Genomic DNA, 23,329 nt, shown 5'->3' with positions numbered 1-23,329 from the left:
TGCATTACCGACCAAAAACTTGGAACAAAATGAATTACAGATATGTCAGATATTCTTTCTCATGGTCCCTGTGGGTCAGGGACTAGAAATCAGACAGGACATTGCAGGTTCAACTCTTCTCTGATCCGCAGTGTCTGAGGCCTCAGTGAGAAGAGCCAAAGGCTGAAGTCTGAATCATCTGAGAATTCATTTACTCACTTGTCTGTTCATTTACTCACTTGTCTGGCAGCTGCTGGTGATTATCTGTTGGGCCCTGATGAAGGCTGTTGACTGGAACATCTACACATGGCCTCTCTGTGTGGCCTGAGCTTCCCCACAATATGGTGCTTGGGCTCCAAGGGCAAGCATAAGCTAGATGCGGCAGGGGGTTGGGAGTGGGAGGGAGAGGCTACACCGAAGTGTTGGGGTTAATGGAGAGCATGAAATCAGCCATAATACCTGTCTTGCTAAAATGTTATCACCGAGGCTACTGAGGGAAGGTTTTGGAGAAGGGCGTAGGCCGTTGGAATGCCGCAGGGAGTTCCTTCCCAAAACTTTCCTCGCCCTAACAGTTGCCCCGTGATCTAAGAGACGTAGGCATTGTCCCTTAGGCTACGTTTAGCAGAACTCGTAGAACACGCAGATTGACATATCTTTCCCGTAAACAGATCCTCCCAGTTTCAGTAAGACCCCTCGTCACACATCATGTGCTTGGGGAACAGTGATAACGATTTGTGATTATCCTGAAGGACCAATAAAGCGGGCGCAAAGAAGAGCAAAGGGTCTTCGCCTCTGAGCGTTGACCCCCTTGCCTTCTCCTCTCTTTCACAGCTAAGTTTGGAGTAATCTTTCATCCTTTGGTACAGGGATTGCTGGCCACTCCCGGCACTGAAGCTGTTTTGTCTTTTATGATCTCGCCTCCGAAATCTAGCCTTACTTCACCCATATTGGAATAGTCAGGGAAGTTGTAGAGACTAGAAAAGAGCAAATGATCAACTCCACCTGTCAGTAGAGGCATGTGAATGTCACAGAGCGTGTGGGATGGGATACATATTGGTGCAGCCATCTCTGAAAATACAACTTGCCAACCTACCCATAATCGGAAATAATAAAATTATACTTGAAACCATGCAAATTTGGAGGGTCTAAAGGACTCTATAATCCAATTATTCAGAAATCCAACGCTTTGGAGAAAAAACTCTCTGGAGTCCCTGAGAAGTAAATGGTCTGAGTGAGGCCATTCAATGGGTTATTCTAGGGTCAGGAGTCAAACTCAGGTTTGCTGAATTTTGATTCTGTAATAGGTTATTGTACAAATATCCCATTAAATGTGTCTGAGTTTGTTCATTGATTAGAAAAAGGGCTTAATGTATTTAAAACCATCCACCTGTGTAAAAGAAATACAATGCTTACATAAGAGAAATCTGAATTATGGAAACTAATATTGGGGCAGGATGTTTCCCAGCTGGGGTTAAAAAGATATAGGTGTGTCTGATAAACAGGCCAGCTTGTGACCTCCCTGACGTCTGCTTGCATGAACTAGATGTAAGGGGTGGTTTTCAGCAAGAAAGAAGAGTGGAGAGGACAGTGTAGTGTCTGTATCTCAACCCTGTTCCACGCAGTTTCCTGTTTGAGCTTGAAGAAGTCCAAGAGCTGAAGCAAAACTTTTTCAAAGGAATCTGTAAGACTCAGAGTAAGGAGGGCTACTTTGGGTCCTGGGTGATGCAGTACAGCCAGGATTGGAGAGGGGCAGTCCCCATTTTAAGTACGGGACACGATGGAAGGAACACATTGCTATTTGACATATTGAGGTTTTGTAGGTTTGGGGTAATAATAAACATCTCCTGGATAGAGAACCAGCATTTTCAGAGAGGTTGTGGGGCAATTACAATATTGAAGTACTTTCTCTAGTGGGTTGTGAGTCAGTGGACAGGAGTAACAGGCCAGGACAGACCACAGTGAAGGACAGTTGGTGCCCATGTGTTACACAGCGTCTGAGGAATCCTTGCAAAACTAGGATCAATTATTGCAGGGGCCAGAAAGGGGATGGTCAAAGTCAAGTAATGCTTATGTCTTGTAGTTGTGTTGTGAAGAGGGACAGTAAAATTGACGGATAAGAGCTAATGTAGCCTCATGTGAACCCGCAGGCAGAGAAGGTCTCTGAAAGTTTGGATCACACTAATAAACTATCTATAATTAACATTTAATTAGCAATGATTTTATTTGACTTCTCAGAATTTTGATGGGCATCTGGAGGAATGATTTTGGATAACTTATGTCTAAAAAAAAGGAACTGTTTACTTTCTCTCCTTTTCATTCTGAGTCAAGCAGAAGCATTATAAAATTACTCCATTTATCACCCTTTTCAAAAACATTGAGTGAAGTATTTGACTCTTTGAAAACATCATTATAGGGTTTTTGTTGAAATGTAGAGATCCACAGCCTCTTCCATTTTGTTTTTATCTATTTATTTATTGTTTTGTTCTTTGCTGTTCCCAGAACCTGACCTTTCTTCTCTCACTTCTAAGTCTTCTCTCACCCAAAATCCAGGGTAGATTTGGGAGTTTGCAAAAATCACAAAAATGCAGTTGGAATGGCTTGCACAAGTGGAATGGGATTGAGTAGGTAGGGAATGATGGATAACTTGTTATCAGAAGTTTAGGCTCAAACCCCAGCTTTGCCATTGACCGACTACGAATTCAGGCCTCAGTTACCTCACCTGCAAAGTGGGGATTTTACACACACACACACACACACACACACACACACACACACACACACACTATCTCTAGTAGCTTTGTTATTAAGTGAACTAGTACAGAGAAATGTATAAAGCACATTATAAGAACTCCCATTACCTAGCTCATATGAGAGTTATGAGTCAAGTTTTCTTTTTTTTAAAGCACTAACTAGATAGAACCAGTGTGCCCAGCAACTCCCTTGATCTCTGCTCACATGCTCTTCTTCTACAAGAGATCATCTGTGTCTAAAAATCTTTCTTGAGAAGTGGAACACAGATAATAGGATAGTTTCAAATGAGCAGAGGGGTAAAACAACCAAGCTCTGGAAAGCAATAACCAACCTTTTATTTATTACTGAGACATTTTAGGCATAAAAGTGAATGTGAACCAGCTTTATTTCCCCTGGGCTTAGAAAAGTCTCCTTCTAATCCTTTACAGCAAAAATTATCAGAGGTGACTCCTGGCTGGTAATTCAGAGCTCTCAGTATTTTTAGCCCTGGAAAGCCAGTGAAGGGATTTAGATTGTGAGAGCAGTGTCACAGGTCAGTTCAACTTTCTGGCCTACTAACATTCCATTTGAGTGCGGTATGCCAGCTAGTGCTCCTACAGCCGATGAGCGGAAGGAAGGGAGGAAGGAAGGAAGGAAGGAAGGAAGGAAGGAAGGAAGGAAGGGAGGAAAGGAGGAAGGAAAGAAGGAAGGAAAGGAGGGAGGAAGGAAGGAAGGGAGGAAGGGAGGAAGGAAAGGAAGATAGAGAGAAAGAAAAGGAGAAAGAAAGAAAGAAAGAAAGAAAGAAAGAAAGAAAGAAAGAAAAGAAAGAAGAGAGAAAGAAAAGAAAGGAAGGGAGAAAGAGAGAGAGAAAAGAGAAGAGAAGAAAAGAAAAGAAAGAGTCAAGACAAGACCTACCGTATAAATGGCAATCACTCGGAAAGCATTGCTTGCAACAGCGCTACAGAAAGAATGATGGAAATAAATGGTGGGGGGACGGAAATAACTAACTGATCCCTGGCATCAAGGTTATGATTAAGGATTTCACAGAAAGGGAAGAGATGTTTGACATAATGCAGTTTTTCCTAATTTTAGTCATTCCACAAGCTACCCTCCCAATTTTGTCACATCCACATACTTCCTATAGTATTATTTGCTTAATATATGTTTTTAAACAAAGCCACTTTTTAAAATCTTACATGCATTTAGATAGGAAACTTTATTCATCACTGTAAATGGAAAACCAGAATAATTTGCCACGAATAGCTATTTTTTAGCTATAAAAAATAAATACCGTGAAAACAGAGCAACATTACTAAATTCTGGTTAGATGTTGTCTACAGAAGATCCTGACATTCAGGCAGCCCTGCTACCTTTTTTGTTAAAAATGGAAGTTGGCAAATGCTGGAGGGATGTTAGAAATACTTGCTCCAAACTGACACCACTTGTTTGAGACCATTAGACAAACTGAAAGAGAATTGGAAAAGGAAGCAACTTTCTCACCATGTTATTGATTCAATAAATATTTATTGGGTCAGTGTTATTTAAATCATGTCTACAAACATGATAGAAATGTTTAGGATAGAAATAATAGGAATTTCATGATAGAAATCTAGAAACAATCTCTATCTGCACTTGTCCCATATTTTGGGAATGGTGTATTGGTTAAGAAGGTGGTCTGAGTGTTGGATCCACACGGATCTAAATCCTAGCTTTGTCATGTAATGGCACAGCGACCTTGCAAAGGCCGGTTTACCACTATAATCCTGTTTCCTCATTTGCATTTAAGAAAATACTTAGCACTTTCAATCAATTTTGTTCTGATGATAAAGATGATGATGATATGTGAATATCAATGTACAGGATGAGACTATATGTATTTTGCTATTGTTTTCTTAAGGTGTTGTCTGCAGCTTGTCAAGCAAATAGATTTTAACTGAATTCGGTTTATTTGGTTTAATCATCCATCCACACAATTTACCCTTGCTTCATCCCCCTTCTTCTGGCCATCTGAGTACAGCTCTGGTTATTTCTTTGCTCCTTCCCCTTCCTTTGGCTCTTTATTGTGGTTGCACCTTAGGCTTCAACTTTGAGCCTCTCCTCATTGTTTCTGTCATTCCTCACAACCTGTTTACTTAGAAGCCTGAACAATCTCTTGTATGAAGATGACTCCAAAAATCGGCATCTCCAGATCTGCCCTTCATCTGTTTATAGCCCCAGTTTCAATATGATATTCGGCAGGTTTCCCCATTTTAGATTTAACACACCTAAAATCAGCTCGTATGTTTCATCCTCCTCTTGTCAAGGCTCCCAGTGTTTACCAGTTTCTTAAGATACTGGAGCTAAGTGCGTGTGCTTTAGGGTCAGAATACTCTAGAATCTTAGCTCTACAATTTACAAATTTCACTGAAAATTACTTGTCAGTAAGAGCTCACTAAATAAACAGATACATATATTTGGATATATATTTTTTTTTTTTTTGGTAAATTCGTATGTGTGTATATTTGGTCAAAACTTCCCAATACTTCAAGAGAAACGGAGAGTGGAAGAAATATCCATAAAGAAATGTAGCTAACATTCATTTTACGTTGAATTTTATTACCTTGCTGACCACTCTAAAGGGAGGAGCTAACATCAGTGGAAAACAAGGGGAAGGATAAAGCCTATTTATGTGTTCTTTCATGTACTTTCTCATGAAATGTAGTTCGAAAATTGATTCTCATTAGTTTAGATAAGTCTCAGCGTGCTGAAAAGTGGCTTAAGTACCAAAGAGCAAGGACGGACGAATGACTGTGATTGAACTCTGGAGAAGATCAGAAGAGGGAGATGCACGTTAGGTCAGGTGTTAGTGGCAAACTTTTAAGAGAATAAGTGATTTGTAAAATATTTATAGGGTAATTCTGTCAAGGGTGAGAAAACATGAGAAGTAATCTGGGCAAAATTCATTAAGTGTGAATATTACAGCAGAAGTCTACAAAGATTTGGGGGACAATTTCCACTGCTCTTTGAAAACAGATCACCTTGTGCACTGTTTTAGCTCATGTGTGGACACCAAATACATATGGTCTCTGTCCTGAACAGCTTAAAAGGTAAGTTTAATGGCTTTAAGGAGTATGACAGAATGTAGTGCTTGAAGCATATTGAATAGAGTAACAAAAATATATGCAGCCTAACTTCGTGACATGAAGAAAGCAAAACGGGCCAATCCCTCTTGTACGTACATAGGAAACTTGTATATGTTGTAAAGTTGGTGCAAAATGACTGTCCATGATTTTTATTTAAGTAAAAACGATTACGGGAAAATTGTACTACATCCAGAAGATCCATTAAATAGTGCAGACCGATTTTATAAGTGGATGCAACTAGCATTCTTTTAAATTGCAGGTTCTTCAAATTTTGACTTATAAACATTTAGGAGGAATACAACTGCGGTAGATAGCTTTTGGGGTGTCTGCTCACGTAAATACCACAGTTCCCTGCTTCTCTGATGTGGTGGTCCTCTGGCAGGCTCTGTGTAAAGTGGGCTCCCATCCTCTGACCATACTGACCCCCATGCTGGGCTCTCTTCTCATGCTCTGCCAGGCCAGATGCCTTCCCTGAAATTTGCATTTGGGGTCAAGAGGGAGCGAGGGTCTGGTCTCTCTAGGGGGTGGAACTATACTAGGTAAACTCAGGAGATAAGCACATACACTGTCATTCAAATTAGGAAGTAAAGAGAAAGAAGGAAGATGTGCCGAGAGCCCTAGAGAGGTAGAGATGGAATTTCGCCTTGGAGTCTGGGGGCTGTCAGCTTTTTCTTCCTGTTCTTTCTGAGCTACTACTTTTGTGCTCCTGGGTTCTATAGGACCCCCTGTATCTTTACATACTCCATTTGAAAAAAAATTTTTTTTACTTGAGTTAGGTGTTATGGAAACTGAAGAGGCCTGAACCAACATCTCCTGTATCTACTGCACTTTCAGTGGAATATCAGAACTACTTAATGTAGATTTGGAAATGTTCAGTGAAATCTAAAACACATTGGAAGTACTCAGTTACTTATAAAAAATGATTAAGTGAAAAGGATATGTAGGATACCTACGGCAAGTAAAGTATTAAATGAGTAATAGTGTTTCAAATATATAAATAGAATTTATGTCATCCATAGCAAATAACAAAGAGAAATAATATAAACAGAAATATAAAATACATCTCATGAGAAATGTTGCAGTATATTAGATGATAAAATCCCTGACAAAGGTAGAAGAATCTTCAGATTGATACAACTACCAACCATACAGCACATAGATGTGGAACATTAAGATTTCAGAGAATGAAAGATGCCACATAAATTCACTCTGCCATATTCTTATTGGACCTGTATATGTTTTTATATGAGTAGTACGTGCTAATTGTGGAAAATACACATACCTTTAAAGGGCATAAAATCATACTTCTGTTATCACCAAGATATCTACATTAGTAATATTTATGTATATGTCCTCTCAATCTTTTCATCACTTTAGAACTCATTTTGCAGTATTTATGTCCAATTATGCTCATATTTTATATTTTGTAATAATTGACAAAAACCACAGTGATCATTTCTAATATTTAATGTATTAAATAAAACACATGGTATCTTCCCTAAACAATTAGAATAATTTCTTGGGTGTTCAGAATGATTTGATAATTACCTAGCTGTTTTCAAGGGATGAGGCAAGGTTAGGGTTCCCTACTCCTCCGCCATCTTAACTCCTTCCCCCTAAACAGTCAGAATGAAATCTCTATGAGGACAAGGACTCCATCGGTCTTACTGCTGCCTAACCGTGCCTAGCCCCTAAGTAAATACATGTTGTTAAAATGATATTTGAATAAATAATCTAATTCAAGGACACACATATACAAAACATGGAATCAAGTTTTGTTAATAGTCATTTTAATAATAAAAATACGGATTCATAGTGTCATACATAGGATTGCAGGTTTGGTTCGAACTTCATAGCACTTACTACAATTGTAATTAATTAACTTTGAATATATAACTTAATGTTTTTATCCTCAGATAGACTAAACTCCAAAGGCAGGGCTCATGACTGCTGATATTACCTGCAGCTCCTGGAACAATGGTTGGCTTATAGTGTGGGTTTAATAAATCCCTGTTGAATGAATAACTGGTTTATTCATCTAGCCTCAGGGTTCTTATAACTTCCTTTTATTTGTTGAATCCTTCATTCAAATTAAATCTTTCATCAAAATGCAATGTGTAAAGCAAGTTAAAGTAGTGCTATTCAGCTTTGCGTGGCCTTGGAGGTCTAGATTCCACGTTCCTCACCCTTCTCCTTGCCCTCTACTATGGTTCTTGCGGCACCAAGTGGAGCCACTAGGCCTCCTTAGAAAATCCTTTGACAAACCACTGAACCGGTCTAACCACTTGGGTTCCTTTCTATGATGTGCAATTGTAGAGGCTTAAGCACTTCCATCACTGGGCAACTCACTCTGTTCTGAGCTTTCCTGTTTCCTTGCTGGACTGCCTCTAGATTAAGATTATTATATTAAGATGAAATCTTCTCTTTAGTCCTTACAACTACTCTCTGGGGCTGACAACAAATCTAAATTTTCTTGTACATGTGTCTTTCAAATTTCTGAAAGTCACTATTACGGTTTTGGCGGGTTTTTTGCCCCCCTTTCCCTTTTTTCTTCCTTGTTTTTTCATATTGCTTATATTTTGATTATATTGACAATAGAACAATATTTTACCGAAAATAAAAGTAAATTACTAGCATAAAGTATGATGTAATACAACAGTGTTACAACTTGTGTTTTTGAGATATTTAAAATGTAACAAAAATTATAAATAATAATATAAAAACATCCATATTCTTACTACTCAAGGAAGAGTAATGTATTGTCATAATTGCTTCTATTCTTTTATTAAAGAAATAAACTTTACCGGGGCTTCTGCCTTTTTTTTTTTTTTTTAAACCTGGCATTACATTGTTGAGATCTACCCAAATTTACACAGAGAGAGCTCTAGTGTATTCCTTTAGACTGGCTAGGGCATTTCATTTTATGAATATACCACTTTTTTTTTTTTTAAACCCATTTACTCTCAATTGAATATTGGAGTTGTTCTCATTCTTCTATTTTAAAGCAATGTGTCAATGAATCTCTCTCCCTGGAATAAGTATCTAAAAATGGAAATGTTCAACCATAGTATATGCACATTTTCAGTTTTGCTAGATATTGCCAAAATACTCTCCAAAGTGGTTGTATGAACTTCGAATCTTTGAGCAGTGTATTAAAGAATCAATTTCCCCATATTCTTGTCAACATTTAACATTCTTTACTAGCTTTTGCCACTGGGTTAGATAAAAGTGGAATTTTAATTAATTCATTCATTTTTAAGATTTATTTATTTATTTTAGAGAGAGAGGGAAGGGGGGGCAGAGGGAGAGAGAGAATCCTCAAGCAGGCTTTGTGCTCAGCCTGATGAGGGGTTCAATCCCACAACCCTGAGATCATGACCTGAGCTGAAATCAAGGGTTAGCCGCTTAACTGACTGAGCTACCCAGGCACTCCGAAAGTGGAATTTTATTGATAGCCCATTGTTTTAATCACTATGTTGTATACCTGAAACTAATATAATATTGTATGTCAACTACATTTCAATAAAATTTTTAAAAATTCATTTTTGTGGTTATTGATATGGTTAAACATATTTACATATTTATTGATTATTTAGATTTCATTTTTGTATATTGCCTATTCAGGTACATTGCCCATTTTTCTCATAGGATTTTTACCTTTTTCTTAATGACTTGTAGTAATTCATCATGTTACAACTTGCTTCTATTCTTACTCCACATATGTATCTGACTAATATATCTTAGTACACCGTGATCTACTTCATTTTTTTTGGTAATGTCTACATGGCACCCATTATAACTTATTTAAATAGTCCCTCATTGATGGACATTTTGGTTACCTTCAGGGTTTTGTTATTACAAATAATACTGGTACCTCATTGTTATTACAAATAATCCTGGTACCACAGTCTTTAATCTTGCTCATTGAATATTTATGCCTCTCCACCTTCTGACGCCTGGTGATTGACTTCCTGTGTTGCCATATGTTCAGTCCTGGCAGAGCATTTATTTCCTGTGTGAGATTCTCCAGAGCTTTTTACCCTTACTGCTTCAATCAGCAATGTTACTGATGGTTAATGCTCTGTCAAGATTCTGAAATGAGGATAACCATTATGATCAGAGACCTTCCTCCCCACCCTCCAAACACCTACACTGGACATATAACATGAAAGAAAAATGAACATTTTTTCTTTAGAAAAATTAACTTTTTTTTTTTTTAATTAAAAGCCACTAGTATTTTGTGGTTGTTTATTGTCATGGAAATAACATGGTCTGTCCTGATGGCCACTCCCTACTGCTTGTATTCACTAGTTAAGAAACTTAAAATAATAAAATGAGGTTCATCTGGCATGATTTAGAATCATAGAATTCTGAAGTTAATCTTTAGAGGTTAGCTATTTCAGTTACTCTTCCTCCTAAAAATTTATCTCCTAAGTCATATGTTCTAGAATCATGATTAATGGGTTAACAGCAAATTCCCTTGTCTTTAGTTTGTGAAACTCCACTCCTTTTGTTTATCTATACATCAGTTGATGGACATTTGGATTGTTTCCACTTATTGGGTATAATGAATGATGCTGCTATGAACATCAAATACAAGTTTTTGTGTGGACGTTAGTTTCCATTTCTCTTGGATATATATATCCAGGAGTAGAATTGCTGAGTCATATGGAAACTCTATTTTTAACTTTTTGAGAAACTGCCAAACTGTTTTCCAAAATGGTTGCACAATTTTACATTCCCACCAGCAATGTATGAAGATTCCAATTTCTTCACATCCTCAACGTTTGTTATTGTCCATCTTTTTAACTATACCCATTCTAGTGGGTGTGAAGCATCTCATTGTGATTTTGATTTGCAATTCTCTAATGATTACTGATGTTGGGCATCTTTTCATCATTTATTGTCCATTTGTATACCTTCTTTGAAGAAATGTCTGTTTAAATGCTTTGCTCATTTTTGAGTTGTCTTTTCACTATTCAGTCAGTAGAGTTCTTTACATATTCTTGCTTCAAACCCCTATTTTCTCCCTTTCTGTAGATTCTCTTTTCATTGTCTTGGTGGTGTCCTTTGAAGCACAACAGTTTTAAATTTGATGAAGTCCACTTTATCTAATTTTACTTTTTTAGCTTATACTTTGGATGTCATATCTATTGCCTAACCCAAGGTCATGGAGAATTTGGTTCTACTTTTTCTAGAGTTTTATATTTTTAGCTCTTATATTTAAATATATGATTTAGTTTGGGTTAATTTTTGTGTAAAATGTAAGGAACTTACTTTTTTGCATGTGGATATCCAGTTGTTCCAGCATCATTTATTTTAAAGACTCTTTTCCTGTTCTTAAAACTGGAAATAATTTTGCTTGTTTCCAGGCTTCTACCACGTTTCCTGATGAGCTCAACAGTTGTCAGGGCTCCCTGGCATTGGCTCATCTAAGTCATTCACAGGTTATTTTAGTATTCTCTGGGATGTTAATGGCTTAAGATCAAAAGATTTAATGTGCTTTAGAGTGACTAGGTATTCTTAAAATCTCACCTTTAATTGTGGTTCCTATTCCTATTTTTCCACATTCTATCCTTTTTCACTCTGAACCACTTCCTTCACTGAAATAAGGACAAAAGAGAAGTGAATGGATTGTCTCTCTCTTCTGTTAACTTACACCATTGACTCCAAATAAATTTATCTCCTCCTTTTTATTCTCTTGTACCTAGCAAAGCTCTCTTTCTCTTTTAAAAATATATTTGAGAGAGAGAGTGAGAGAGAGCAAGGGGAGGGGAGGGGTAGCGGAAGGAGAGGGGAAGAGGGAGCCTGATGCTGGGATCAATCCCAGGACTCTGGGCTCATGACCTGGGCGGAAGATTAACACTTAACCAGATGAGTCACTCAGATGCCCTGCTTTGCAAAGCTCTGCTATCATCCTTAGGATTTCCCCCAAATTTACGCTAATTGCAGACTTTACATTTTCTGTAAATTGATGATTTATCTTATTAAAAATGAAAATAATAATAATAATTATTATTTTTGGTTTAGTCAGCTGCTACCATTTTCCACGGCACTAACTTATCTATACAGACCTTAATTCCAATTAAAAATTTTGGATGTGAAGGAAATTGGCATAATCTATACTTTTAACTTTTTACTTTGAAAAATTTCAAAGAGAAAAGTTACAATATAATGAGCACCTCCAATTAGATTCACCCATTTTAAACATTTTGCCACATTTACCTTGTCTCCCTCTTTAATACACATACACATATATGTGTATATATTAATTTCACATATATATATTATATATCTACATATACATTTTTTCTGAATCACTTGGAAATAAGTTGTAGACACCACAACTACTCAGCCTAAAGCCATAAAAGCTTTGGTATGAAATTTCCAAGATTAAGTATTATACCACAAAAATCTTTCTTTTTTTAAGATCCAAAATTCCAATTTGTTGTTACATCTTTTGAGTCTCTTTAATATGCAGATTTTTTTTTTTTTTTAATTATATTGGCTCAATGAACAGTCCCGGCCAGGTTTCTTACAGAATATGCCACATTCTGGGTTTATCTGCCTGTTTCTTCCTGTTTGACTTGTTCCAATATCCTCTATATCCTTTAAGTTTTTGCTTACATCTAGACCAGGGCTGCTCAACCTTGGCACTATTGACATTTTGGGCCAGATAATTCTTGTGGGGAAGCTGTCCTGTCCATTGTATAATTTTAGCAGTATCCATTAGATGCAGTAACAACCCCACTCTCCCAGGTTATGACAACTGAAAATGTCTCCAGGCATTGTCAAATGTGCCCACTTGGGTAAGGGGTGGGGATCCAGCTCCTGTTGGGAACTACTGTATAGAAGCTTTATTAGATTCAGGTTAAACAATTTTGGCAAGTATATTTCCTAGATGATGTTGTGTATTTCTAATTGCACTGCATCAGTAAGCACATAATATCAGATTGCCCCATTAGTGATTCTAGCTTTAGTCATTTGTTTAAGGCAGTGATTTTCTTTTTTAAGGTAAAGGTACATTTTTTTTTCTTTTGTAGTAATTAAGTTATGGCTTGATACCTTGAGACTGTGTGAAGATCCTGAAGATCTTTCACCAGGGGCTTTTAGCAACCTTTGATGAACTTTGCCTGAATCAATTGTGAATGATTCAGAAAATGGTGGTTTTCTAATTCTATCAATTGGTCTACATTTGTTCTCTGGTATATCTCTGAAAGAAAAGCTTTCATCCTTTCTCCTTTATTTCTTTTTAAGATTTTATTTTTAAGTAATGTCTACACTCAGTGTGGGGCTTGAATTTACAACCCCAAGATCAAGAGTCACATGCTTTACCAACTGAGCCAGCCAAGGCACCACTTGTTTTTAGTGCCATTCTGAAAACACGCATTTTACCTATTTTTTTAATTTAATAAATTATCGTCATTGTTTTTGATGGTAATATTGTCCCAAATTTTTCCAGTGGGACTCCTCAACCCATTCTTTAAAACACTTCTTAAAGTAAGGGGATATAAGTGTTTCATGGAGCATTTTATTAAAGTTATTTAAGCGTTATGCAATGGTAAATTCTTACTACACTGCACCATGAGAACAAACATGTAAGGGATTCACATTTAACCACTGAAGAATTTTGATACTAGGACAGCATAGTTAACAACTTACACTAATTGCAAAATGTAAATAATTGCTAAGAGTAGATCCTATTTAACAACCAATAAAAATTATTAGCAATTTGAGTCATCTATTTACCTTCAGAATGGCGAATCTTTTCCTGACTCCTGGATAACTGGTACCATTAAATTGAAATTTACTTGTAGCATGTGTATGGTCTAAACACAGTATACTACTGCAAATTGCAGGGAATAGGATGGAATTTCTGATTCTAAGTACCTGAAAATACCTTTCATTAAAATAAGTACCTAAGCAATGTGCTTGAAAACATATTTCGATGGCATTAGAAGCATCGCGATTTTAAAACTATGACTTGGGAAGCCCAAAAGGAGTTTCCCGACTAAAAGGAGAAGAATTTGTATTGAGTTTTAGCTCCACCCATGGTAATTATTTCCTTCCTTCTGTAACTATCAATTTCCTCCCCAATTCCAGGAGCGGCTCTGTCCAGTTCCGCAGTCTCTGCTCTAAGTCTGTGTTTGTGATGATGGTTTCAGATAAGGCGGCGGCGGGTGATGGGGCTTAAGTTCTCGGTTTCTCCCCGTGACTTGACACTGGAGGCCGGAGCCACACAGAAGCGTCTTTATTCCGTGCAGCCGCAGAGGTGGAAAACCATGGAGGGCGGAGCAAACTTTTAGGGCGTGTCTCCCCGGCCAGCAACCTCTTCCACCTGCTCCTCTCCGATTGGCTGTCGTAAGTCTCAGCTGTCCAATCGTGCTGAAGCGTCCAACGCGGCGTTCGGCGGCGCCGCCGCGCAGGCTCACTCGGGGACCCGTCCCTGCGCTTCAGCGCTCCTGAAAGCCAGAGAAGGACACCGGCGAGGCTGTGGAGCTAGCTGGTCCGGGTTATGCCGATGCCAACGTCACAGGGCCGCGCTGGGACTTTGGACGGGTCCAGTGGCAGAGCGACAGAGAAAACAAGCACTGACACAACTGCGCAATTTACCCATGTCCCTTAAGTCCAGGTTTTCTTGCGTTGACCATTTTCATTGTGCTGTAACCTCTACAAACTGATTTGCCTGTGGGGACTTGACAAAATGCTACTTTATGCTTTCCTCTGCGTCAGGGCAGATCGAAAAGCAGAGTGAATGGAGCGAGTCTTTATTAAAAAAGTAAACTTTTCTCCTATGTAGAGTGGCTGGCAACACCTCTTTGAGTTTCACTGTCCCCAAACTGGATGCACTGCCCCCCAACCGACCCATCCGTCTCAACCCTGGCATATCTTGGCCTCTGGTGAAGTGATCGCCTGTCGGCGCTGGAAACGCGGACGTTAACTTTATGCTCTACAAAAAAAAAAAAAAAAGTCCGCATTAGTTTCCAAGGTGTGCAACTCAGAAAAGTGACCCAAAACAAAAGATAACCAGCCTTCGGTGGAAAGCAAAGTCTCACAAACTGGTCTCACAAACTGACCCGCGATATCCAGGCTCCTGGGCATCACGGCCTCCAACAGGCTGCAACCTCCAAGCCCCACGCCAAGCCTGCCCCTTCGGCCGCTCGGAAAACGCGGCGAGCGGAACCCGCACGCGGAAGCGCCGGCCGCACTGAGCATGCCCAGTTGCAGAGCCGACCAGAGGAGTTTTTTTTTTTTTTCTTTTCTTTTCTTTCGGTTTTTTTTTCTTTCTTTCTTTCTTTCTTTTTTTTTTTTTTTGGTCTCAAGTAGGAGGCCTACACCCCCACCCCCACCCCAGCCCCCCACCACCCCCGGCCTAAGCAGCTACCATGTCTGAGGTCCCCGGCGCGGCGTTGTCCCAGGCGGGTTGGTAAGTGGCGAGTCCCGCTGGCCGCCCGGCCGCGGGTGCGGGCAGGGGCCCGGAGGAGGGTTGGGGATAGGGGCGGTGGGGTGCGTGTCGGGGTAGGCGGAGGCGGCCGCCCGCCCCCGGCCTCTCCCCAGGCCCTCCGGGCCGGCTCCGCCCCCGGCGCCACGCGGAGCCGAGCGAGTCCCCCAGCTCCCCTCGGGGCGGCGGCGGCGGCGGCGGCGGCGGCGCGGCCTGGGCCCCGGGCGGCGAGCCGGGGAGAAGCCGGGGACCGCGGGCTGAGCAGGCAGGGTGGCCGGCGGCCCAGGCCCGAGCGGATCCGCCCGGGAGGACCTGCCACGCCGTCCGCGCCGCTCCGGGGCGTGTTGCTGAGGCGGGACGAGGGGAGGCGAGGGCTGGAGGACCGAGTGCGGCGGAGAGGGGCGAGCGCGGCCGGGTCCCGCGGCCCCGCAGGAAGTTGAGGGCCGACCAGGGCAAAGCCCGTGCTGCTGCCTGGGCCGCCTCTTCTTTCTCCTAATTTCAGAGTAGTGTGTACCGACCGGTGTGAAGCTGCCTTCCGTGGCACACACACAACTTCTCAAGCTAAGAATGACCTCATTGTCAACTCGTGTGGGTGCTCCGTAGAACTTTTCTTGAAGCGATGGCAGTGTTCTGATTTTTAAAGACGTTTCATGTCAAGATTTTAGAATCTGAAAGCAGTAAAAAAAAAAAAAAAAAAAAAAAAAAATTATGCGAAATTAAGCAGTTTCTGGAACTGAGGCCATTGCAGTTGTTAACTCCAGTTTAATTCAGTAACGCTTTTGCATGCCTGCATAGCGTCTGAGAGGAGGAGTGGGAAGGAGGATGAAAAAGACTTGCCCCAGCTCTCTGGAAGTTCAGTATTTTGGTGAAAAGAGGAGGGGGGGGGCATTACACGAGCAAACACAAAAACGGGAAACAGTGGCAAACTGTGCAGAAGGGCAGGCAAATGTGCTATGGAATTCGAGGGGAAGGAGAGTTCATTTCCTAGAGAAGTAGGTTTTGAAAGACGGTGAGGAAAAGACTTTCTAGACAGCCACAGGAGAGGCGACACAGAAGTAGGGAAGTGCTTATTAGTTTGCAGTACTGACACTAGATCCTTGTGGTTCGTGGAAGTAGGAGAGTGTCCAATGAGGATTAAGACCAGAAAGGTTGGGCCAGGTTATGGAGGCTACAAGTGCCTGAAAGATATGGATTTGATTTTGTGAATAAAGTTTTTGATTGGAGTGTTATAATAACACCTGTGTTTTGAAGAAGGGGCTCCTGGCTGTGCAGGCATTTCACTTTACAGGTGAGGAGACAGGCACAGAACTGTTAAGTAACTTTCCTGACCTAGCTAGGAAGTGGTGGAGTTGAAAGGTGAGCACAGGGGGCTTGTTCCAAATCTGGTGCTTTTATCTATTATGCCTTGTTGTTCCCATAGTTGAACACCATTACAGTAACAGACTGCAGTGTTATAAACTTACCTTACTCAGTTTTATTTTTGTTCTGGAATCTCTACCTTCAGTTTCTTTACCTCACAAGGACATTTCTAATAATCTTGGATCATTCTTTTATTTGGGTTTCTCTTCATTCCTCATTTGACTGAGCCTTGGTTCTTCAACCTAGTTATGCGATTTCGTTTAGAAACTTGGCCTTTAACTTCTTTCCAACATAACCCCACCTCCAAGGGCTAGTCTCATTTATTTTGGTTGCAAACACATACTAAATTGTTCTTTTTTGGACTACAAGCTCCTTAAGGATGGGAACTGCAACTTATTTTTCTGTGTAGTTATAGTGCCAGGGAGCCAATACAGTGTAGATTCTCAGTAAAGTCTGATAAAATTGACCTTGGAATAACCCCTGCCAATCAGAATTCTATCGCCAGGGTCTCTTCCCAAGCTTACATAGCTCCTCCCTTTATTGTTATTTTGTTATAAGTCCCTAGCAACATTATATTGTAACATTTGTCACTTTATGTTGCAAATGATCTGTTTAACGTGTTTCTTCTTCCACCAGACTTGTTGCTTTTGTGTGTCAGTGACTCATAAAGGCAATAGTAGTCTGTGGGTCTAATAAGACTTTTTCCAGGCAAATCTAATGTTTGTGCCAAAGATTAGATTTGTGCCAAAGAAGAGAAGAGGATCTTCTAGGTGTTCAGGTAGCCTGTATAGATCTTATATTTAAGTAGAGACTTACTATGTTAAAATGCAGAATCTCAAAAGTTTAGGCAGAGAAGAGCACTGGAAGAATTTAGGACCATAGAGTAGCTTTGACCAACTAATTACAGTTCTGACATTCTGAGTTTCCTCTAACTCTTGGGATTCTGTTATTGTCACTGACAAAACCATTCTTTTCCTAGTACTTAGTCTATACACTTAATTACTTGTAGGACCTGAAAAACACCTAAACTATTATTAAATCCTTTCTTTCACCTTCACCTAAAATAATAGGTTAGGGTAATATTTTTGTCTTTAAAAAAGCTTAGGTTTTTGATATATTATTCCAGTTTATGTTTGGGTTTTGTTTTGTTTTTTTGAGAACCCCTCCCCCCCCAGTCTCTAATCTTCATTAGAACCTCCACAAAATCAATACTTTAACATACACCTCCAACAATAGCCACCCTGGCAGACATTACAATATTTTTTTTTTCTTTAGTGATGAGTAGCATAGAAAGCATCAGGTTTTGCTGATTTGAACTTAAAAGTTTCAGGGACTTCTAAAGTATGGTGGTTATGTTTAAATAATACATTAAGTAGTACATTGGTCTTTTGTAGTGTTTAGTTATATGTGTGGAATAAACTTCACTATGAGAGGAGATTTGTCTCAATTTGTCTCAGTAACAGATTTACTTAATGCCTTTTTGTTTTTTCTCTTTGGGGAGTCCCCTTAAGGGGGAATTGCATATTTCTACTATCTGAATCTTTAGAATTTTTATAGAAATATCAACCTTTTGAAACTTTAAAACATAGAAACATGTTAGAACATAATTAGTTGTGATTGTGTTTTTGTAAAGGTATTTTCCATAGAATTAGTGATGGTACAGCTTAACACCCTTATGTGCAGATGAGGATATTGAAGCACAGAGAGAATCAAAGATTTGCTCAGTTATAAGTGGCAGATCCAAGAATACTGCCCGAATGTGTGGAATAAAGATTCAAAACTCATTTCCATCAAACCATGGTGACCACTTCTAATTTAAATTGTTGATCAAAAATAACACATTTTAAAATAGAAAATTGGATTAAAGCATTTTGTGGTGTGTAAATTTACTTTCTTCTTTGGGAAAGATAAGGTGCTTATGCTGAGGAGTGGTGATTTTGGAAACAAAGAAAGCTTTACCTTGCAGTGGCTCATCTAAGTGCTGACTAGAGTTATCTGAAAATGGTTAATCCTGTATTTTAGAGTCTAAGAGTATCTGAAAGGTAAGGCACTATATCGTATGTCTTTGCCTTACCTAGCAGTTTTGAGTTGTAGACACCATAAGGTAGCATTAGAAATAGTGTTTCCATTTTATTCCGAAGAAACATATTTTCTTAGAAATTCCAGGTTTCTAACATGCAAGGCTTAACCAGGTTGTGCTCTGGGGGTTTTGTTTTTGTGTTTTTGGTGAGGAGGGAGAGGTTAGAGGGAAAATAGAAGGATGAACACACAAGTCTTCTTACCTTGTTCCTCTTGAACTTCCCCTTCTCTTTATGTTCTATTTCTTTGATTACTGGTTCTACCACCATACTGACCATCCTCTGGCCCAAGTGTATACCGCCAAACTCCTTTCCCTTTCTTTCACCTTTGAACAACTAAGATAGACTACAGCTTATAAAAGTCTTTATCAAAATTTAGTACTAGAGAAGAACAACTGTGAGATAAATAAAATAGGAAGCACAATGGCAGTATGGAGTATAGAGGGAATGCTCTTTTGTCTTGAGATAGCTATACCAAAGTGGTACTTCAGGACAATTTGCTGGAATTTCTAATTTCTAACTTTTGACCCGTCCACAGATGAAGAGCTTCTTTTCACATGCCATCATGTAGAAGCTTCCTCCCAAACACATTAATGATCAAGACTAAGAAAGTCAGATTCCTGGTTCTGTAGCCCACTCACCCTGCACCTTTCTTGTATGGCTTCTGTTTTCTGAGAGACACACCTCTTCCCCAGGAGATTGCTGATGAACAATGTTTTCAAATGGGAAGCAACCTTTACAGCACCATCAGCATAACTTTACTTTTACATGCTACACTGTTGGTAACAGTCACATGAGAAGAGTTTATACAAAGGGGATCTGAAGTTTTGCTCCCTCATATTCCAACATAACTCTTAGGCATAAGTACATTTGTAAAGAATATTGGTAGCTGTTTATAAGTTTTTATATTAAGTGCAAGAGATTTTATTATCTAGAACTTTAAAATATTTTATCATTACCACTTTGATATAAACATACTCTAGGTACACTGTTTTGGAAAGGATCAGAACCATTAAAACACTTTTTTAGCCAAAACAATAATAGATCATGTTGAAGAACACTAGAAGAAACCAATTGCTTTATATTTGGTTATCATGGGAGCTTAGCAGAGATGTCCTGTTTTGAAACATTTCCCATTTCTTTAATGAGCATTTGTAACTATCTCTTTGGTTTACGTTGTTTGTGAAATTATGGTTCAACAGTAATAAGCCTTGTTGACCTTCTGTCTTAAAATATGTTACATATTGCTGGGCAGCTTCTACTGATACTATAAACTGCTAAAAATGCCTGGATATTCTGTTAAACTGTGCAAGTTTTAAGGTTTCAAGGTGCTGTTTGCAGTGATTTTTTGGTGAATAACCTATAAATCTAGTTTCAACTGCCTGTAGACTTGACTGCCTCAAGCATAAAGGGGGTATAAAAAGAAACTTGCTACCTCAGCAAGTTGAAAATAATTTTCTCCTCTCACACAGCAGCATTTGCTAAATCAAGTAAAAATTACATAGTAACATTTCAAGAGCCATAAAAATATAACTATGTCAACTTTTTTGGCTTATGTTTTCTCCTTTTGACAAAAGAAGGATATTGGTAGTTTGACTTACCATGTTGCAGTTAAGTCCCATCTCTCTAGAAATTCTGACTTTTTGTAATGTATAGGATCTGGAAGTAGCTAAGGAAGACTTTACCTCCAGATGATTTTTAGAAGGATCAAACTGCACTCCCAGCAGTGCAAAACAATTTATTTAAAAATTGAGAAACTTGTGTGAAGCCATAGAATGAAAGCAAAAGCAGAGAAGAGGGTGCAAAAAATGTGTGGTGATAATGTAAAATATTAACAGGGGTGTCAAATCAAAGATACTGAGAGCAGAAAAGAAGCACCCTGGTGGTATAGAGAAAGGGCAAAGAACCACATCATGTTCCAGGGCTGGACAGATCCTACGTGTACCTTAGTACTGTAATCCGTACAGGTTTCACACCCCTACTCTGTGGGTCTGAGTCTGTGTGCATGTGTGAGTGCTTCTTACACTTATTACAGCTTTACAGCCTTTATAGTGGAGACAAATAGCTACCCTCATCTTAGGATAGTGCTGCTGAAGGTGTGGTATCTTTATAACAGTAAGTCTCTGCAATAATGCAGAGAAATATGTAACCCTGTATAGTAATGTGTGTACTGAAATACATGTAGTAAATGTTTATGCCTCTTATGCACAAGGCACTGTTTGTTTTTGTGATGATATACAAGTCAGTCAGAATTTAAACATGTTATACAGTGGTATTTTACTTGGGAAGTCTGGAAGGCTTTCCAGAACTAATGATATGTGGGGAGGGTGTGTTGTATATGCCATCTCATATGGTGTCTAGTCCTTGTCTATGGAAAAAACAAGGCAGATTCATTGATGCATTCATTCAACAAATAATTATTAAACATCTTGCTGTAGCAGATACTTTCTTTAGTAGAATCAGATATAGTCTTATGGGGGAGAAAGCCACTAACTATATATTCGAACATTGCACCTGTAAATATACTAGAGATGAAAAGGGACATGGTTCTAGAAGAGCTTATAGAAGGGAAATTCAGTGTCTTTGTGGTGGTCACAGAATGTGTCCCTGAGATCTGGAGGATGAGTGGGAATCAAATAGGTTAAGTAAGGTTAAAGAAGCATATGCAAAGTGCATAGGGCAATAGGGAGCATGGTGAGTACAAAGGTCTGAAGGCCTGGGATGAATGGAGGACAAGATAGGGACAGTATAGGGAGATGGGACTGGAAGATACTGAGGGTCTAGATCATGTAAGTTGGACCTTGCTTTTATTCTGGAGGCAATAGAAATCAGTGAAAGTTTTATCTGGGATTGGAAGGGTTGAAGTAGGGATGACATCATAGTTAAATTTTGAGAAATGCTTGCATTAAAGAAAATGGCTCAGAGCTTGGCGTGAGTAGTTGGATAGAGTGGTGGTGATGTTTGAGACGGAGAGCAGAGACTGATTTGAGCAATATTTAGGAGGTAAAATGGACAGAACTTTTAGATGGATTGTATATGGGAAAGAGAGAGAAGGAGGTGTCAAGGGGTTGATTTCTAGGTTTCTGGTTTTTATACCAGATATATATATATATATATATATATATATATATATATATATATATATATATATATATATATATATATATATATCGATATCTATCTATATCGATATCGATTACAATACAGTTAGATAGGAAGTATTAGAAAAGGAACACATGTTTGAAGGGTGGATCATGAATTGAAGTTGAACATTATTTGAGTGTGAGGTCCCTTTGAGTCATCTAAAATAAGATGCTAGTTAGGCATTAGGAAATACTAATCTTGCACTAGGGAGAAGACTGGATTAGAGATATAAATTTGGAGTCATTCAAGTATAGCTGATGATTGAAGCAGTGCATCGATGAGATCATCTAAGGCTGCACTGTCCAGTATGGTAGACATTAGCCACATGCGGCTGCTGGGTACCTGATATACGTCTAACTCAAATTCAGATGTGCTGTAAATGGAAAATACAGAGTGGGTTTGGAAGACAGTACAAAAAAGGATGTAAATATCTCTCATTCATTTTTATATTATTTGCATATTGAAATAATGCTGTCAATATATTGTGTTAAAAGATATTATTAATTTCACGTTTCTTTTTACTATTATGTGTGTAGTTTGCATTATATTTCTATTAGCACTGATCTATGATCTAAAAAATCAAGCTTTAAGTAAGAAGAGGCTAGGTTCAGGCACTGAGAAATTTCGGCGCTTTAAAGGAGAATTAGCCTTTTAGGAGCTGCCAGAGAGGGGGAAAAGCATTGGAATATGAAATCATTGTCTTTTCTATAAGAGAAAATGGACATATCTTTAAGAGTTCTGTGACAAGGTTATTTGCTTAGGTCAGTATTGGATTACTGACTTGCTAACATTAGAGATTCAGAGCAGTTTTTAAAACATTTTTAATAAATTTAGGTATCTGAAGGTCCCTTTTAAAAAAATTCTACCCCCATCCCCTCAAAATTCCTTTAAATATAAAATGCAGATAGGGGGCGCCTGGGTGGCTGAGTTGGTTAAGTGTCTGTCTTTGGCTCAGGTCATGATCCCAGGGTCCTGGGATTGAGCCCTGCATTGGTTTCCCTGCTCAGCGAGGAGTCTGCTTCTTCCTCTGCGCCTCCCCCTGCTCATGCTTTCTCTCTCTCTTTCTCTCAAATAAATAAATGAATAAATAAATAAAATCTTTAAAAGTAAAATAAAATTCTTTCAGAATTTCTTTCTTCTTTTCAGAAGACAGTGTCATGGATATTAAATGAAGACGTTAAGAGAAAACATTTTTATTTTTACTTTACTAAATTTCTAAGCAAGACCTTGAGAAGTTTGAAAATTAATAAAGGTGGATTTTTAAAAACACATAATATGAAACTTTAAACATAAATGTTGTTGGGAAAACTTGCTAAAAAAATAAGCCAACATTTTATAATGGCTTTTGGAATTAATTCAGTTTAAGTTTTGTTTTGAAAGAGACATAGGGATGTATGCAACTTTAAGTGTCCAGAAAGTTGGTAGATGATCATGATAAAGTGAATGAAATAATTTTTCCTTTTTCCATAAATATA

General features: G+C 38.8%; 1 protein-coding gene and 1 long non-coding RNA gene across 2 annotated transcripts in view; one reads left to right on the top strand and one right to left on the bottom strand.

Moving 5' to 3' along the window:
* Positions 1 to 13,345: 13,345 nt before the first annotated feature.
* Positions 13,346 to 15,138, bottom strand: LOC148109355 (uncharacterized). Its single transcript, XR_015725939.1, has 2 exons — positions 14,909 to 15,138; positions 13,346 to 14,781 (listed from the first exon to the last, which is right to left on the bottom strand). It is a non-coding gene; the product is annotated as an uncharacterized LOC148109355 (long non-coding RNA).
* The window catches only part of TDRD3 (tudor domain containing 3), a 163,876-nt gene continuing 155,648 nt past the window's right edge, over positions 15,102 to 23,329 (top strand). The window contains exon 1 of the mRNA XM_087865105.1: positions 15,102 to 15,258. Coding sequence (XP_087721231.1) covers positions 15,218 to 15,258 — 41 coding nt within the window. The 5' untranslated portion in view covers positions 15,102 to 15,217. The remainder of the gene's footprint in view (positions 15,259 to 23,329) is intronic.

The sequence above is a fragment of the Ursus americanus genome, chromosome 10 (assembly GCF_024610735.1).
Source record: "Ursus americanus isolate L20-20 chromosome 10, mUrsAme1.1.p, whole genome shotgun sequence".
Lineage (NCBI taxonomy): Eukaryota > Metazoa > Chordata > Mammalia > Carnivora > Ursidae > Ursus > Ursus americanus.
This window is presented reverse-complemented; position numbering and strand designations above follow the sequence as displayed.